Source organism: Takifugu flavidus, chromosome 7 (assembly GCF_003711565.1).
Source record: "Takifugu flavidus isolate HTHZ2018 chromosome 7, ASM371156v2, whole genome shotgun sequence".
Lineage (NCBI taxonomy): Eukaryota > Metazoa > Chordata > Actinopteri > Tetraodontiformes > Tetraodontidae > Takifugu > Takifugu flavidus.
This window is the reverse complement of record NC_079526.1, coordinates 6,145,777-6,164,881: the sequence shown is the minus strand read 5'-3', so window position 1 is coordinate 6,164,881 and position 19,105 is coordinate 6,145,777. Positions and strand designations below refer to the sequence as shown.

The 19,105-nt window shown below is 44.7% G+C and overlaps 1 protein-coding gene across 8 annotated transcripts in view; it reads left to right on the top strand.

Annotated features, from left to right (window-relative positions):
- Positions 1-19,105, top strand: part of celf5a (cugbp, Elav-like family member 5a) — a 142,935-nt gene that overhangs the window by 111,329 nt on the left and 12,501 nt on the right. For 3 of the 8 annotated variants that reach the window (XM_057038247.1, XM_057038246.1, XM_057038248.1), the window contains exons 4-7: positions 668-796; positions 2,954-3,033; positions 8,932-9,078; positions 15,836-15,980. In XM_057038247.1, coding sequence (XP_056894227.1) covers positions 668-796; positions 2,954-3,033; positions 8,932-9,078; positions 15,836-15,980 — 501 coding nt within the window. Of the gene's footprint in view, positions 1-667; positions 797-2,953; positions 3,034-8,931; positions 9,079-15,835; positions 16,002-19,105 lie in introns of all 8 variants that reach the window. The other 5 variants (XM_057038240.1, XM_057038241.1, XM_057038243.1 and 2 more) reach the window with 2 other exon arrangements.

Below are 19,105 nucleotides of genomic sequence, written 5' to 3'. Positions count from 1 at the left end.
AGGGATCACATCCCAGCATAAAGCAGGACTCAATAACACATGGGCCATCAATTGAAAAGTCAGTAATGTTCATTCCATGTCTTCAAGCCTGCTTTTCTCCTGGGAGAGGCCCAGCATTGTTCGCCAGGGAACACACTGAAATATTTCTCTGGCTACACAAAAAACACTACATCAGCAGCAATTAGTCAAGTAAGAGAGAGATAAAGAGGAAAAGGGATGGGGGGAATGTAAAATCAGCGAGAGGAAACGATGAACAGAAAAGAGAGAATGTGATGGTTTCTAACCAGCTGTGTGTGGGACCAGGGAGCTGCCTCAAGCCCCCGGTGCTTTTAAAGGACCAAAGACTTGTTCGTCGTCTTGGGTCTCTGTGCCTGTGTGTCTGTGAAACCTCTTCATTAGTCCTCCCATTGCTCTTTCCTGCAGCCTGTGACCACTCACTTACCCCAGCAGCTACACTGCGGGTGCCCATATGGGACTAAACCTAGTTATAGTCGAGATTAAAATGATCCGTCTTGGCAAAAAGATCATTCGGTGTGACTCAACCCGCACGTTTGCTGCTCAGCACCAAAGCTCTGCCCGCGTTATGGGTGCGTATTTTATTATAAACCTTTTACCAGCAGGTTCAAAGATATAAATCAACGTTTTTGTGTCTGTGTGTGCGTTGCAGAAGACAGGAAGTTGTTTGTTGGGATGCTGAACAAGCAGCAGACGGAGGAGGACGTCTACCGCCTCTTCGAGCCCTACGGCGTCATCGAGGAGTGCACAGTCCTCAGAGGTCCAGACGGAAACAGCAAAGGTACGAAGCCTTCCACAGTTGTCATTGTCATTTAGGTCACAGCCAGAGGGGGGGAGGGGAAGGGGGGGGCACGTGACTGCCATGTGACACGTTAAATATATATGAGCCATACATTACATATGGGTCGGATGGCATTTTAGCACTTGTGCCACCATGTTGACACTGCTGCAGGAAGTGTCAGTCATCTGTAGGCAGCAGGGCAAAAGCTAAGCTAGATGTGTCACTTACACTTTAATAGATGTCTGATTTGCTCATTAGAATGCATGAAAGACATGAAGTGAATGGCTTCATCCTGTTCTGTTCGGTTTGTAGAGAAACCATTGTTTTGCTTCTGTGTCAGCATTGAGGTTGTTTAATTACGTTAATGATTTCAAGGATGCAATTAAAGCCAAACAGTGGAGTCTTGAACAGATATGGCGATGGTGTGTGATCAGACAGGCCGGCTGCTAAGTCATGACGCTCGGATTTCTGTCTAACAAAGTATGACAATCCTGTCAAATTCAGAACTGGCTGAGGAAAAAAAGCGCTGACTGCGCATTTCCAAACTCCACCGCGTCTCCACTACAGTCGTTAACAGTCCTGTGCCATTTTCATTCTGTCGCTGTGTATTAGTGAGAATTATCTCGATGGATGCGCTGCGTGCCTCTACTCCAACCAGGTACTTTCCACTTGATATCTTGCGGGCCTTCCGCCGACTCCGAGAAACTTTTCAAGACATCGCTTCCTTTTGACAGGCAGCAAAGCACAGAGGGCCTAGTGGTTCTAAACCTATTCCCCAGCCAGTGCTTATGGAAATTGTTGCTGGGAATTATATCTAAAGGGGTTTGAAGCCAGAGTGCTCTTACTCTGCAGTGGTTTAAAGGAGGGGACGTCAAAACAATTCTCGTGTCCCCGCTGTGAGGAAGAGGGCAACTAAGGGAAGTTTCCAGTCATGGACAAAAAAATGCACTCAAATACATCGCTGCAGTTTTGAAGCACTTTGTACTTTGACCAATTTGTGCTGTAAAATGTGATAACTACGATTACAATTAGTTATACAGTACAACGGTTTACGGCTTTTAGGATATCTAGCGTGTATTCCAAAAAAGTAGGCGTGGCTAACAGCCCCTGAGTCAAAAGCATTTTTTAAGTTAGTAGTAGTTAAGAGAGGTGAAGTTGCGGCACAGGTCATGCTGAGTTGTGCACACATCTCAGGAGAGGTGGAGGTTTGATAGCCGAATGGGCATCTTGATTGGTTTGTGTCCACAGGGGTGAGCCCATTATGAGGAGAAGAAAGGCAGGACGTCGAGGTCAAGCGGGTTACACGATAAGAGGAACAGAGCAAGAACGATTCAATAAGAAGTGAAAGGAAACTTCAGATGAAATGAAATTAGCTGAAACAGGCTGGCGCAGGAGTTAGTTCTGCCACTATACTGCAACAGCCTTGGCTGGATGCTGTTGTTCCTCTGACTCCCGCTGCACACGTCAGCTTTGATAAAAGAACTCCACAGACGTCCGTCAGCTCGCTAACGCCGCACGTGTATGACAGGCGTGCATATTAAGTGTTTAATTGACTGAATGTTGGTACCACTGAAGGAACATATAGAAATGATGGACCTGGAACTGCACATTGTATTTTATTTTAATCTCAAGCTTATTGTTGAATAAATGTGGTTTCTCAGCCTTTCTGCTTCAAAACTTGTGCCGTGCATCATCTTAGTTTGTTCCAGCTCACTTGATTAATGTACTTTTTCAGCGTATCTGCTGCTTCCAGAATTCATCAAGGACATCCGAGTGGAAAAGATGGGCTCTGGAGTTTCTGAAGAACTGTTTGATGTTAGCGGAAGCTTCTGTTATAGGCTGTATGCTCAGCTGTATGTTTTATTTTAGAGATTTGTTACTTCCATGAAGGGGTTGAGCTACTATTTTATATGCACAGACAAGCATGTGGTGCTAAATAGCATGCTTTTCTGCCTCATCAGTGCAATCTTTAGCCTGCAGGTTCTGCCTGCCGAATGCTCAGAGCGAGGCGGCCTGCTGAGCCTCTTACTGCACAGCCATTTCTGCAACGTCAAATATGATCAGCTTTCTTTAATAATGTACCATAGGCCTTTGGACACCATTGATTAAACTGTAATATGTGTTTAGCTACATATGTGCATCTGTTCCTTCCTCTAGGCTGCGCTTTTGTCAAGTTCTCCACACACACCGAGGCTCAGTCTGCGATCAGTGCACTCCACGGCAGCCAGACCATGCCAGTGAGTATGCAACACTCCCCCACACGTGCACAACACGCAAACGTGCAGGTGGCATCCTTTGCATGCTTTCACCCGAGCGGTGCTCACTTGCGATGGGAATTGACACATGGAAACACTCTCTTCCTTCCAATCCTGAGCTGCTAATCCTTCGTTTTTAACCCCTAACTTCAAAGGTGCAATCACCAGCCGGAGATGTGGATCCATCCTCCCAAAATATCCCAGATTTAAAATCAGATACAACAAGAATCAACCCTCTTTTTAATTAACAGACTGCTTTAAATAACTCCAAATCTAATTTCCAGATAAAACAGTTTAGAATGATAATTGAATTTTAGGCAAGTCATCAATCAGTACTTCTGCTTGTATAATCAGGGAACGGAACTCCAGTGTGAGATTACATTTGCTCCTTATGTAAGCACACTGTGTCCTCCGAATCCTCCCTGTATTGGATTTATTATGAGCTCAGAAATGGTACCGCTCATCTGTATGAGTCTCTCATGTTTAGAGACGGTGCCGGTGTAGCTGGTGCTGTCAATATAAAAGCCACTCTCTCTGTACTCTGTAATAACGGCGTTATTCCCTCTCTATTTGGCGGGTGGACAGACACTCGGGTGTGCTATTACACGGGGACTTGATGTGGAGTCTGCTTTAATCCCCTGGCTTGGTTTGAGACTTCTGGCCTGGACAAAGCAAGCGCGTAAACTTAACCGCCCTCTCTCAGGTGTTGTATTTCTCTCTGTGATTTCATTGCTGATATTTGTCAGTTTGTGGCTCGAGAGTGGAAAGCGCCGCGAAGCACGAGGAGCCAGCTGTGGCATTTTGGCACGACCTCAGAGTCAATCTATGTGCAAATGACTGCAGGTCATGAGGAAAGGATGCCCATTCTCTATCCTCCCATTCTGTTGCTTTATCTCCCTCCAACCCCACCATTTCTGTCCTCACTCGTCTTTCTTTGGCAGACTCCAGGGATATTAGGCAATAGACTTGTTTACTCCACCTTTCGTCACATTAGCTACTGAATTATTCATCTATCTTTAAGTAAAGGGGCAGAAGGAAGGGGAGGCTAAGTCAAACAGAAGGGGGGTAAAGAGAGAATGAGTGAATGGACAGGATTTATACCGCCTGCTCTGCTAAATTGATTATAGAAATTTGATCAGCATCTCATATCCTGTGGCTGCTGGAGGAGAGCACGCAGTGAGCCTGCCTTGCTGGGATTAGTGGACCACCAGTGGACGATTCCGCCTCAGCGGGTCCGTGCCGGTGAGGGCGAGGCGTCTATCAACGTAGCAAAAACTGTCAGAGCGGACTTCCTGTTTTCGTGTGAGTTCATCCCGCAGTCAGCTCGGACTGCAGCACATTCAGGACGTGGCTGCTGGACACCTTACTAAAAGAGGAATCCAAGCACGCCAGCAGTGTCACGCTCTTCACACACCACGCAGATGTCATGTGAGGGTCAAAGTTTGAAAACAGGCAGGTGCAAAGACAATGGCTGATTTTAAAGCAGCAGCTAGATGGGAATTGTCCGATCATCTTGGGGTTAAGCAGCTTCGGATTAGGACACAAGAGAATAAGAAAGCAAACTGAACCCGATGGCCATTTAATTGTGTGTCAAAGAAACCACACTCTGGTCTCTTCAAATGTAAAGTCCTGGCTCCCAATTTTAAGCTCACACTGTTCAGCAGTGTTATGACGGCCTGGCGTTGTTCTTCATAAATGCATTTTAATCACAACAGTGCAGACATGGGCCTTTGTTGAGAGAATATTGCAAACTCTCTATTAAATATGCCTCATGAAAACATCCAAGCCAATGGGATCTCTAACTGATGGGTTAAAGTGCCTGGAATATTAACGCGGTAGCTCGATAGAACCACTGCCAATCTCCCAAAGCACCAAGACTGGTTGTTCCTGTATCAGTGAGCGCTTTCACCCACACTTGAATGCATGCGTGTGCATGCATAAATACCAACAAACATGCACACGCATTCCCTCTCTGTTGTGCTGCTCTGTGTTTCAATCTCATATACTCGAACAGCCACAGGCTATAGGGTCAGAGGCTCGCTGACTGATCTTGTTTTCCAGCTCGGAGGACTTGACTTGAATACATTTGTGTTATTCATGGAGAGGGGGAGTGTGCAGTTTGTATGTGCTGCATGTGTAGGCCGGGATAAAACAGCAAAATCAGGATGGAAAGTGTTGCTCACACGTGCAGACTATCTACGGTTGTAAATAAATGGTCGGTGCAGGCAGGGGGGGCGGGGGGTGCACAGGCAATGTAGATTTCTGGGAATTCACCTTCATTCTCCATGCCTACAGATTTTAAACTTGATTTCGTTAACGAACGTAGACCTTTAGGTTATTCAGGTTAGCCAAGATTCCCGTCAGCGGCCCATCTGGGTGTGAATTATAAAAGTTCATCAGAAGGTCACATGGAAAACCCAAACATCACATTTTAAGCACGTAGACCTTTGGTTCCCAGGCACAGCCATCCCTGTTAGAAACACCTCCACAGTTTTGGATGCAAATGACCTGATAAAACATGTAAAATACAAGCTGTGAAGCAAAGAGCCATAGAGCAAATTGGCGGGACTCAGCAGGCACATGTAGGAATTAAATGCTGGGACAGAGTGACACAGCAACACTGCAGGGGCTGAGGCAGGGGTCAGAATCACAGATTTTTTGCTCTCCATATCTGCATCGGCTCAGCTGGTGTTTGAAGCTGACTCAGCAAACTCTAAACACATCAAAGCTGTGGAGCAGGATGATTTAAGGATAAGAACAGAAGAGGGGAGGTAAATAAGGGGAGGGATGACTGTAAAAAAGATGTGTCAATGAAAGGAATGTGAAACTGACACAATAAAGGGATGAATGAACATTACAAGACTGCCATATAATGCTCAATAGAACATTTTTCTTGCTGTTTTAGTTTTACCTTCCTAAAAAACCTCATTTCATATTCAGCAAGATGTATTTTTGGTCAATCTTAGATTCCTATTAAACACTCTGTCTGCGAGCTGCTGTATTAGTGACGGCAGATCTGCTGTACATTCTAATAATCTGGAATGAAAAACAAGGTGGCAGATCTTTAGAGCAGGAGTAATGGCTCATTTCTGCTGCAGAAATTATGATGTGATGAATGTAAACTGTTAGCTGCACTGTAGCAGGAACATTTATTTACAGCGGTAATGTTTGAAGAACAATAAATTATTCAAACTTTGAAATTCCGATAGGGGAAATTCACATGTATTTTTAGTAGAATGGTAATCGGTCAGGTTGGTTAAAGCCTAAAGGCAAATAATAAAGTAGCTATATACTCGTAGCTATGCTTACACATGTTAAAGTCTTTAGTCAGACCAGTTAACTCTTAATAAGCTCTGTGAGCGCTGTGAATCCAAAAGTCAGGACAAGCTCGGCCTCTATATGCATTTTGAGCTTTATTTTTATACGAGACCTGGCACCTGAGACAAAAACAGCACAGCAGTAAAGAGTATCAACCTTTGCATGGGCTTTGACGTGCACTAATGCAAACTAGCACTGAAAACAAAGCCTCCTCTGCAGTGAAGTACAAAGAAGCAGACTTCCTTTTGCTCCTGAATCTCAGCGGTGACCCCCCCACTTCTGCGTTTTTCATTGGCTTTCAGTTCATCAGGTGGGGGAGGGGTTGTCTGCTCACTCTTGGCACCTTAAAAATTTAATGAGACTTTTACTTCACAATTCATCCCCCTCTGTATAGCGATAGAGATCCTGCCCACCGATAAGCTGTCAGACCTAACCGGACACACCTGGGGGATAAATATATCGAGGCAGTGGATCCTTAGCCAACAAGCACCCGGTCCAAGTATATAAAGGAGAATCAGTGGGGTGCAGTCAGTGTGTGTAGTAGAGTGGGACAGAGATGTTAACGTACACAGAGAGCATCCCTGAGAGTACAACCAGACGAGTCCATTCACAATAACCCACGTATCAATTATTGAGACGGGCACGCTCCACTCTAGTACAATTTGGAAAAAAGATGGGCTGCAGTGTTATAACTTAATATCCTGAGATCATAAAACCCAGCTTTCACTGGCAATTAAAAAAGCACAGTGGGAAGATGCAGCTTTCGTGCCCAAAGACGGTGTTGTGTGAGGTTTTTTTGTGCAAGTTAGTGTGCACCTGGAAGTAAAAAATGCTCTCCATTTTTTTAATGGACTTTATTCAAACCATAATGCCATAAACATCCAAAGTAGATTTACCGAGCTTCTAGCTAATCTACTTTGGATGTTTATTATATTAAAGTGAAAGCGGATTTTTACTCACGCTGCACCCTGCAGTTTACTTTGGGCAGGCATTCAACTTTAAGTGAAAGTAAAGTCATCATCAGATTTTTAAGATTACGTAATGGGACAAATACACACGTAAGAAACAAGCACAGAAGATGCTTGTTCAAGTTTCACATAGGACTATAGACAGTGGCAGGTTAGCATGTCGCTAGTTATAAATGAGCAGAGCTTATTTGATCGACAGAAATGCTGCCTTTCCTGTCTGAAACATAAAGGTAAGGATGCCAAAAACCGTAGGCTACCATTTTTTTGCGTTTCTGTTAGTTAGACTAAGGACTAAAGAACAGAATGAAGACCACAATGCTGAGCCATCTGTTTTACCCACAGTAGAGTCAGTCAGCCAGCTTGACAGTCTGAGTTAGCTTGTCACCATTTAGCCACGGTCTGGCAGCTAGCCTGCCAGTCAGTCTGTCAGTCACTTCACTAACTAGACAACCAGCCATTAACTCAGGCAGCCAACTAACCAGCTGGCTGCTCAAATTCAATCCTTCAAGCCTGTGAAAAGAACAGTGGAGATACTTAAAGAATAGAAAAGCACATGAGGAAATATGTATTAGAGACCAAAATCCAGGGGATTTTCTATCAAACCCCCTTGTTTTCAGTAGATGTCCTAGTGAGCAGGGCAAGAAAGTTCACCCTCTCGAAAACAAACAAGGGGAAATCTGTTTAAAACATTAATAAATAAGGAGAATTAATAATTGAATAATTTGTGGGCAGTGAAACAAATATCCTGTCAGAAGAAGCAAGAAATAACCTGCAGCCTTCAATGGAATTTCACCAGTAGCTGTACTTACCAACAATCTTGCATCAATTCCAGGCCTCTCCCTGTGACTCACACACAACCACATCACAGTAATCTTTCACTCTCTTACTTGGATTGGTTGGCAAGTTTGAGGGGGCCGCTGAGGGGAGATGGGGGGGCGGGCCATCCAAAAGGTCAAACGTAGAGCGTCTTAATGAGGAGTGTTGTGCAGACACACCTGCTGTGTCATTATTGAGCTACAGAAGGTGGCATTAGTGCTGATGAGGGGATGGACGGTAAGAGGCACAGGAGGAGGACAAGGCGAGAGAAATGGCTGGGAAAATGCCGCTTTTTTCGAGAAGAACACGCTCACAAGATTAATATTTAGTGCTCATCATGCAGGGGATAGCAGCATTTGCAATCATCATGCATTACAGTTGCTTTAACCTTATCGGCGGGGTTACATGTGCTGGCTGTATCAGAAAGGCCAATCTGGGGGTAAATATAAAGTATTTATGATGTGCGCAGCATGACTGCAGTTTCCCGAGTGGCCTTTGTACAAACAGCATGTTAAAGAGAGGCTGGGGGACTGGAGCGTTTCTGCCTGCAAAGCCTCTCCCTCCTCACTTCCACCACTTTTACGTGCATCTTTAATGTGTTATTTATCTGTGTGGTGGATGTCTGTTTAAAAAATGTCTCAATTATTATAATCACTGACCAGCCAGGCGAAAAGGACGTTGGGGGTAGAGATGCGCGAGACTCTCTGGTGTTAAAGGTTCGTGCTGTAAATGAGGGTTAAGTACACATTCATTTATTCTGTTCTCTCTGCCCCCTCAGGGTGCCTCCTCCAGCTTGGTGGTCAAGTTTGCAGACACAGACAAGGAGCGCACCATCAGACGTATGCAGCAGATGGTTGGACAGTTTGGCATCTTTAACCCAGCCATCGCCCTCCCCTTCAGCACCTACAGCTCGTACGCACATGCGGTGAGTTGGACGGCACTCGTCCAGGAAAAACTGACTGGACCGGACCCCGGCTTAGATGCTGTGTACGCTTGCTTTTCAGTGCATTCCTAAAGGCTGCTGTGTTGGTATTTAAAAGGTGACATTCTCATTAAAATATGAACACAGGAAAAGAAGATTGGGGAGATGAATGAGAGCTGCGGTCCTCCACAGAATAATTAGAATTTTTATTATTTGACTTAGCATTTCCTCTCACCTCTGCGCGCCCTTTCAGCTCATTAGTTTGTTTTTGGAGCTCGCAGTGTGACTCCTCGGGCTTATCTTTCCAAGGCCTGCTCCAGTTTTGATCACAGTAGGCAGTGTTTTGTGACCAGTAAAATCTCAGATCAAAATGTCAGCCACAGCCACGTTTGTGAGCACCGAGATAACATCCAATAACATTCAAGAAGAGGCAGGTATTCAACCCCCAGGACTCGTCAAAGTGCAACTAAATGAAAGAAGGAGTTCATTCCTCAGTAGCTACAGTAGCAAGGTAACTGTTCAAAGCCTGGTGGGGCCAGCAGAGGTTAAAAATGCCCAGAGTGTGGCAGTTTCACTGGCAACAAAATGAACAAGCAATGGAATTTTAATGGCCTGAATAATTGATTATTCAACTGGATTAATTAATCCCACTGTTAACATCAGACTAGCTGTCAGGAACATAACAGGTACACGTTTCTGTAGTTTACAGGCCTTTTGATGGATCAGAAAGCCCCTTCAATAAGCCGTCTCTAACCTGGGGACAAATCTATCCACACATGTCAATCAAATCCATCCTCTGACATGATCTATGGACGTGGACAGGTTTGATTGGCACAGGTGCTGCGATGGCTGTCTAATCAGCTAACATGCTGCTAGCGACAGACGCCACAGACTCACTCATGATCTTATACAATTAAATTCTTTTTACTGCTACTTCATTCTTCTATGTCACAACATGACTTGACTATTATGATGCCCTTTATTGTTGTGTTAGATTTTCAAATTAAAAGCACAACAACTTACTGTATGACGACATACCTGAGATTCATCACGTCCCACTTCTGCCCTCAGAAGTGCAGCCCAAGACGTTCCCTACCTTATTTTCTTTGCTTAACAATATCGTGCATTAATATACATCTGATATTCAAATCTATCCGTAAGAACTTGTGGGCTCCGACGTTGTTTTTCTTTTTTCTTTCACTGCCTGGTAGACTTTCATAAGGAAACTGTCATCTCCTTTTCTCCCTTTGCAGCACTTCTCCCTCTGCTCCCCTCTTAAACTCTGCTGCCTTGCTGTTACATCCAGGCGCTCACTATCCACAGCACGTAGGCACGCACACACACACACGCGCGCGTGCACGCACACACACACTCTTAGTTAGCTTGTACCCTTCAACCCGTCATCTGCCTACCCCTGCCCTCCTACCCCCACTCCTCTGCACGCCCCCTCAGGGTATGGCACCAAACACACACAGCAGACCCCCAGCCCTTTGATGAGCTCAGACAGCCTATGCAGCCCCTCGCTCTGCGCCCCCTCTACTCTCTATCACACCGCTGCTCTACTCTCTCCCTCCCACTGTCCCTCCCTCTGGGCCCATGAAATGCTTCAGGGGCCACAGTTGACTCAGAATATTCCATGGGCAACTTATCTGCACACAAAGTTTCTTCTTTCCTGCTGAGGCAGGGCAGATACACACACACACACACACACACACACACACACACACGCATATGTTACCTACTTGAAACAGGCCAAAAAGAATTTACGAGAAGTGCAGGAGGCATACAAACCGAGCCCTTGTCACAGCACACTGCATAAATAGACATGAACATGCACTATTTATTCATGGCGAAGGAGGGATTCAAACTGTACTTATTTGTATGGTAAAATTCTGATCTCTTGCTAAATCCCAGAATTAATTGTCCATGTTAGTCAGGTCTTGAGGGTTCATCCATTTCACTAATTTTCACATCACAGCTGTGGGACCCAGTGTAAAAGGTGCAAAGTGACCACGGCGGAGTAATTGCGAGGTCATCTCTAGTGCTCTCTCCAGTCATATTCCCAGCTTCATTACCATTCATGAAATGCAGTCCTATCCCAGGAAATCTGGAGAAATGCAAATCTGGGCTGGTGGAGGCAGTGGCATTCTGCTGGGGGACCATTGTGCCCCCGCTCAGGTTGGCCATGACTCTTATTTACTGTGGCAGGGGCCTGTGAGGACTCATGCAGAAGCACAATAAAATCCGCACCCTGGCATCCGCTACACAGCAAACACTCTCTCCTCCTGTGGCTCACTGTCTCCTCCCTGCTACACATACATGACATCAAAAAGAGCAGGATGATGCCCAGATTTGGTTTGGACTAAAGTAACAAGGCCACCTGGGACGCTCAGAGGAACTCTCACTGTTGAGACCAAAGGAGATGGTGTCTGTATGCACAAGGATTAAGCAGCATGAATGCCACTGAAGGTTGAAATTTCCTTCCCAAAATCAAGGGAATATATTAAAACAAAGAATATTTCTATTAAAAAAAACCTCAAAGGCAGAGCAACCTTGGAGATAAACTTACCTGGACTTCTGATAAAGTCGTGAATGCGCAGGAGGCGGTAACGGCTTATCAGCAAGGCACTTGTTTTCATATCTCACTCAAGATTTATGAAATACTCATTTAGACTCAGCTCAATAATGTGGAATAACGGGAGGTATTCGTTATCTTTAATGTTTGTGTCCAGCTTTTGCGTGCGCGCGATTCCATCGTAGCCGTTGCTGCGGGCTGCGTGTGCACGCTGCGCAGCCTTGATCCCGCCGTAGCTACCGGGAACGCACTGAATTTAAGCAACGCGTGTTTCTTTATGGAGAGATAAACTGCACACATTCCCCCAAGACCAAAAACCTTCAACGACAGAAAGAGGACTTTATCTCCAAAGGCACACTACATGCTCGCCCACTCTCTGTGCACACTGGCCATGAGGAGGTGGCACGATATAGAATACCATGTTGGGTAAAGATGGTATATATAGTTATAAGCAAGAAGTACAGTAAATGTTAATTCAAAGAGCTACCTCTCCAGTACAGCACAGTAGATAGGATTATAGAGTTGAGCTGACAGCCAGTAAATTGGATTTTATTCAAACCAGGAGAAGGAGGGGGATCTGAACACAAATTGGAGGGCTACAACACTGACAACATATGCCAAAAATGAGAAATGTGTCATTTTCAGTAGAGACACTGGTGTGCGCTGACAGCAGACAACCTATTTGCAAAAGATGATTTCATAAAACACAAGCCGAGGTGACGTGAGATCCCCAGTTTCATTCTAGCGATAGTGCAGGGCGATAATAGTTCTCCCATGAATTCCTGAATAAAAGCAATAAAACCGGCTTTTATTACCTTTTGTATCTCCTTCCAAGGCACAAATGTCATACGTGTACACGATTAGATTTGACGCAAACACTTTTTCTTCCCCCGTCTGCTGCGTCCCTCTGTGAAGGCAGCCGTTTAGTCTCTCCTCAGGTGGAGGGTTACGCGCCGTGTCAGAGGACCAGAATCGAGTTATAGATTTAAAGGCGCCTTCGGTACCGCGCTAATCTCGCCTCCCTAAAAGATGCATTAGACCACATGTGAGATAGATGAAAGGGAGCAGAGAAAATGGCTTAACTGGAGCTAATAGTGAGGACGTGTGGGTGGATGAGAGCGAGGACGACGACTGTAAACTGGCATTAGGAAACATCTCCCCCTGTTGGAGGGACTCGCATTCAAACAGATGACTGCGTCCTCTGACTGTGTTGGAAACGGCCAGCACACAAACACGCAGGGCTTAACTGTGCCGCACAAAGTCACACACAAACACTAAAGACATAAAAATCTTTCTTTGGAAGCAAAAAGCCTGATAGCATGGAGGTAAGAAGTGGCACGCGGAGATTTAGAATTCGCTTTTGTTCTCCCACAGCGGCCTCAGGTAGATGCACGCGGCCCTATACTTGCATATGTGACTCGTTGGGCTTTAAGGGGTCACGTGTGGCAGTGCTGCGAGTGTGCAAGTCACAGAACAGTGCTACTGAGATAATTGCCATGTGATAAAGAGGTGATAGCCTGGTGGCACCAGGGGAGAGTAATGCCATCAGGTTGCAATAAAAAAAGCAGATGTCTGACACCAGATGAATGCCACTGGAGCCAGGACATCTTTCTTTGCTCCCTTTTCTTCTCTCCCTGTTCTTTTTTATCCTCTTTGTTTCTCGCCGGCCTCCTTTTTCTCCTCTCCTTTCTCTGCAAATGGCAACAGCAAAGGTTATGTTTGTGATAATGAAGATCTACTTCTGCTCATTCATCTCTGCTACTCCCTCGGTAGCGCAAATATAATAACAAAAAGAAAGCACGGTATAATTTAAAAGTTTAAAAAGGAAGGAGAAAATCTATACTACTGCCTTTCTTATCATTGCTACACTTAGCTCTGTTCTGTTCTTTATTTATTTAGCCAAAGGCCATTTGTATTAACCACTGCTATTCCACATAATTACATGCTTTGGTTTCAATTTGTTGGATTTTGATTTGAACTGTTGTTATCTATGACACCCTGCTGAGAGTTAAAACATGCATTGTGAGGAGCTGGAGTTGCGAGTATTCACTTCTTCCTTATTATAACTCCGGTTTGTGTAAGACCGCTGGCCCCTGCGTGAATAGGCTGCATCTGATTAGAATCAGAGCCGTCCCGCCACTCTGAACACAGCCATCGGAACCTGATAAAAGACGGAGGCAGAATTTCGCAATGCCTTCCCAGTAAGACGCTTCATCATGGAGTCCAAACCTATTCGCACCCCAATCAACAAGTGCACTCACATCATTGCTAAAACAAGACACCCTCTGGACCTCTTTGTTTATATGTCATTGCTTTTGTTTAGTTTTTTGTCCTCTCCTGCCTTATGCAGCTATGCCCCCTTAAAAGCTCAATTCATCTTCTTTGGAAATGAATGTGCCGTCCCCATTTGTCACATTGAAATTATGCAAATGACAGACAGCATTAATAGATAGCAGTGGCGAGGTATCCGGCTAATGGATGAGATGTCGGCACTGGGCATTTTACAGACACCCACTTTCAGGTTACCTGACAGGGGCATTGAGGGAAAATAATTGGCTTTTCTATTGTTGGGTCCATGCAAATGCAAGGTGAGCAGCATTTTCAACCTCCACCGTCTCGCAGCATCATCATTAGCATTAGCGCCACTGGCAGAATAGTTTGATTTCGGTTTATACGAGTCATTCTTTGGCCGTGGCCATCATCGTTTCCCCGGAAATGCAGCAGCCACCACGTGTTAAACTGATACAGATGCAGATCGTGCTGGTATTCCGTTACCACGCGGGTCGACGCGGCTGCATAGCTTGCATAAAATTTTTGATTGCTTGGATAAGCCCACTGGCTCACAAGCTTCTGAGCCATTGTACAGTGATGGATTTTCTTCTGAATTAGGCATTCAGCATGTTGTTTGCACAGGGAGAATTTAAACTAGAATAAGTGCAGACACACCGAAATACTCTATCGCTCTTCATGCATGTTTTGTGAGCATGTGCGTGTGTTTGGTGCAGGGCGGTAGTGCACGTGCGCGTATCTATGCATGTGAATAAATCTCTCTCAGGCTGCACTAAGGGAAAATAGTTCCAGCTTTCTCTTCTTAGCTGATGCTAAGTAGGAGAGTGAATGAAAGGCTATTGATTTTCTTTCTTTGTGGGACCGTCCAATGGGTGGAAATTGGCTGTCACTGCAATTTTAAGACCAACATACAGTATTAGTAGCATAGTTGGGATCTGGTGCTGCTGGAGCTGCCTGCTTTAAAAAAGGCTCTTATAATGTAACGTCTTGCAGACTGATTCAGCTGATGCAATATATTTATATTTCTGAGAGTTTGTCTGTGTGAACCTGACCCAACAGGAAAAAAAACAAAATCTCAGGTACAATTGTAGGTAAAGATGTGTTTTTGTTTTGTATTAACAATTTAGTTTGCTTGAATGATTTTATTTCTTCTCCAATAAAAGGATGCGGTCTTTTATCCCAATGGAGTTGCCATTTCCAGTCATGAGTCGAAATTTAGTGGCTTTTTCATATTTACGGCCAAAGTGTGTGACTAAGGACCTCCGTTACACACCAAATTGCACCCAAAAAGACGACAATTTTGATTGAATTACCACTGAGCGCAAATTCCAGACACGCAAAACACCATTTTAATGGGTAAATAACGTGCACATCTGAGAGTGTCAGGCTGCCGCATTTTTAATGCGGCCCAAATTCATATTGTGAAGTTTGAGGGTAGTAAAAATGAACAAACTTGTGCAGACTTTGGCCATCCTCAGAGCGCAGCGATAATGTGCACATGTCAATGCTTTGATTTGTTTGAGACCAACAGACAGCTATTAAATCGTTTCTGCAGCTGCTGACAGGCTTCCTGCTGGGAGAATAGACAGATTCACTAAACATAGGTTGACAGGCTTCTTTTTTCTTCCCTTTCTTTTATTCCGCTCTACTTTCTCTCTACTTCCTATGCACCATCCATCCATCAACATCAACATGCATCCCTCCCTCTGTTCTACTCTTGCTTCTCGTTCTATCGCTCCCCTTCTACTGCCTTTGTCTGACTCTCTCCAAACTTACTATATTTTTCATTACCATCTGTCCTCCCCTCGCCTCTCTCGCGCGCACTCTGCCCGCACGCCACCCTCCGACTCCCCCCATTACCCCCTCCACCCATCTCCCCGTGTCCCTCTTCTTTAGCTCATGCAGCAGCAGGCAGCCATCATGGCAGCAAGTCACGGAGGTTACCTCACACCTAGTGTGGCTTTCCCTGCAACACAGATACACCAGATGGGGGCGCTCAACATCAACAGCCTCCCACCCACCCCTATGACCCCGGTGTCGGGTGAGTTTCATCAAACCCTGGGTGAGCACTCAGTTTTTTTTTCCTTGCCTCTGTGTGTGTGTATATGTGTGTGTGTGTGTGTGTGTGAGAGAGAGAGAGAGAACGATGAAACTAGAGCAGCAGCTAGGCCAGAGGAGAGGGTACCTGCGTACGGGTAATCCAAAATTATTCCAGCTGAGAGAGGGAGGCTAATAAAAAAAAAATTCAGTGGGATTTGCATGTTTATGCTGTTTGCGCGTAGAGAAGATATTTGGGAATAGCAGCAGCAGAATGAAGAATATCAATAAGTAAGTTTGGAGATAAGGCGCTAATTTCCCTGTAGTATTTTGACCTTGGCGTTTGAAGCGCTCGTGCATGATCTGCATGCACTGGCTTTTGTTTTCCACAACAAACATCGCCTATGCAGATACATTACAGAGGCAGGGAAGGACTTTGAAATACCTACCCGCCGCATAACGTTTGCTTATTCAGCACTGCTTCATTTTCCTTGAGACAGAGGAAACTTCAAGATATTCCGCTCAACAAAAGCATGAGCTGAAATAAATAATAGAGCATCCAGCTCTTTGTTGTGCCTCAACTCGCCTACTTTGTCAACACCGCAGTATTGAGTTCTTTAAGGTGACGACTTTGGTAACTTTAAACCAATCAGTGTGAGGGAGTGAGCTGCTGTCAGCGCCTGTTTTAGGTTCGCTTCATAGCCATCTTTGGGGTTTAAACTTTTCTTCACACTTCTTCTTTATCAAATTCTTTCTGCTTTCTGCTTCCTGTAGGGAAGATAAATAGCACTAAATTGGTAATCGGCTCACCTCTTGATCCAGACTCACGCCGAAGAACAGGCAGTGTTATTTGGTTTTCTTTGCAGACATTATGATAAATGAGACAGGCAGTAGATCCAGCCAGGTGAGCAGCTGCACTGTAAATACAGTGGACGCCTTTTCTGTATGTATGCGACGTCGAAGCACTGCAATCATTTATGTATACCGCCGAGCCATATATTTAAACAAGATGCCACTTTGTCAAATATTCATGTTGACGTTTTCAGTGCAAAGTGTGCACTTTTGGGTGGGCATAATCAATCAGAGAGAGTGATTGAAAGTGGAGCTCAGGCTTGCTGAGAAGCCTCTTACTTTGATGGTTAAAGCACCGACAGTATGGTAATTCTCATCTCTGCGCTCTGGATGCATATACTACCTATTTGAAATACAATAGAGCTGATGAAATATAGTGCAACTATATAACAAAGAAGTTGTTTTTGTGTGCGTGCGCCTGTCTGTGTGTGTGAGTGTGTTTGTGTGTGTGTGCGTGTGGTTCTATTTGCTGTTGAAAGTAGCCTCTTCTTTTGCACTACATAACCTAACAATGTTTTTATCACTGAATTTGTTTGCTTTTAATGAAATCTTGTGTCGATGGAGTCTCATAGGGTGGCTAATGTCAAATCAACATCCGGGAAAATATGTATGAAAATAAGTTGACTGTGGTGACTATTGTGCTCTAGTTTGTTTCACTGTTGAATTTTAGCGCCTTCAGAAACGTTCTGTGCTGCCACCTCAGGCAAAATGTTCCAACAAGCTGACTTAGACTAAGATACTCTCCCTGTAAGACACACTGGCAATTATTAAAGGCTAAAATATACACTATCCATATTTAATACTTCAGCTAAGGCTAATGAAGTAGCTCTTAGTATTCGACTACACTTTGGGTACAAACATATGTGTCATCTTTGTTCTATGTATAAGCTCATCATCTGAGCGCTGTTTGCTTTGCTGTCTCCTGTCTCTTTCCATAAATACCACTGTGCCTTACCGAGAATCAGTCATTTCAATCATTGCTTTATATACTGGAGAACAGCAGTTTCCCGTAACACCACTATCTCCGACTTTGTTAAAAGGGTACAAAATGTGGAGGAAAACAATCCATTTATACAGAAATGAGGAGAGTGGACAACATGCAGGGAAAAGCCATCTGTAAACCAGAGTTCTGGGAGGATATTTACCCGCTTTTCTCAATGTTCCTGCTGACTTGCTATTGAAAAATGTGACAAAACAGTGGCAGCACATTTAAAAATAATAATAATGATAATATTACAAACCCAAGCAGCAATAATACTGTTAGAAAAGTTTATTTCTCAGCAAATGTCCCTTCCTTAATGCCGCCACTGTCAGAGACGTTCATATATGCACCCACAGTACTTCCTATCCAACATCTCACACTTGCTTCTGTGACTTATTTAGATTTCATTGAAGGAATCCACAGCCCTACTGGCAAGGCTGTCTGAATAAGTAGGCCATGAGCCTCTGACACTTGTGAGTGGATGTAACACATCTGCCACGAGCGAGCGGAATAATTCATTGTAATATGGGAGTCTGTTTTGAGGGTCTCCGTGCAGAGAGCGCCTGTGCCGCAGCAGAGGATTTATTTATACGTTACGTTGTTTCATTAAGTAAATGAGAGCTCTGAGCAAATCTATGAATCCTGACGTTTGCCATCTGTGTGAAAAGCACAAAAGGCAGAAGGGTTAACGTTTCCTGCCTGAAATGATCAGAATATCCTCCGCAACATGTTTGTGACAGGAAGCCGGAGTGCAGCGAGGCTCAGGGGTTAAGGGCGATACACTGGGAACAGCGAGGCATCCATTTGATCAACAGATGCAAAGCATTTAAGCTTGATGGTGCATACGCCGTTTTCCAGATGGCTCAGCTGATTAGACCGTGTATCCTCACAATGAAGCATGATGATGCTTTTTAAAAATAATGTTCACCGGGTGCCACTTTCCGCGCAGCGCAGAAGAAATGAAAGTAAAAAACCCGACACAAGAAACAGAAGTGGGGTAACAGGAAGTGGGAGATAAAGAGGCTGAGGGAGGGGAAGGAAGGCAGGAATGAAGAGAGCCGTGGATGCTGCTCGGTGTCTGCGCGGAGGAAATGTGTGGTGTCAAGCGAGCTTTGTTAAGATGTGAGAAGTGTGTAATCAAAGTCAGGCTAGTGTTCTGTTCTTCGGCGCCGCTCCACACTAAAGATGTACGTGCACAAGTGTGTATTACACCAGATAGAACGCAGATGCTCCTCAGCCAGAGAAAATCCACACCCCCACAAGATCAGAGCGCAGTTCCACCATTAATGCAGAGC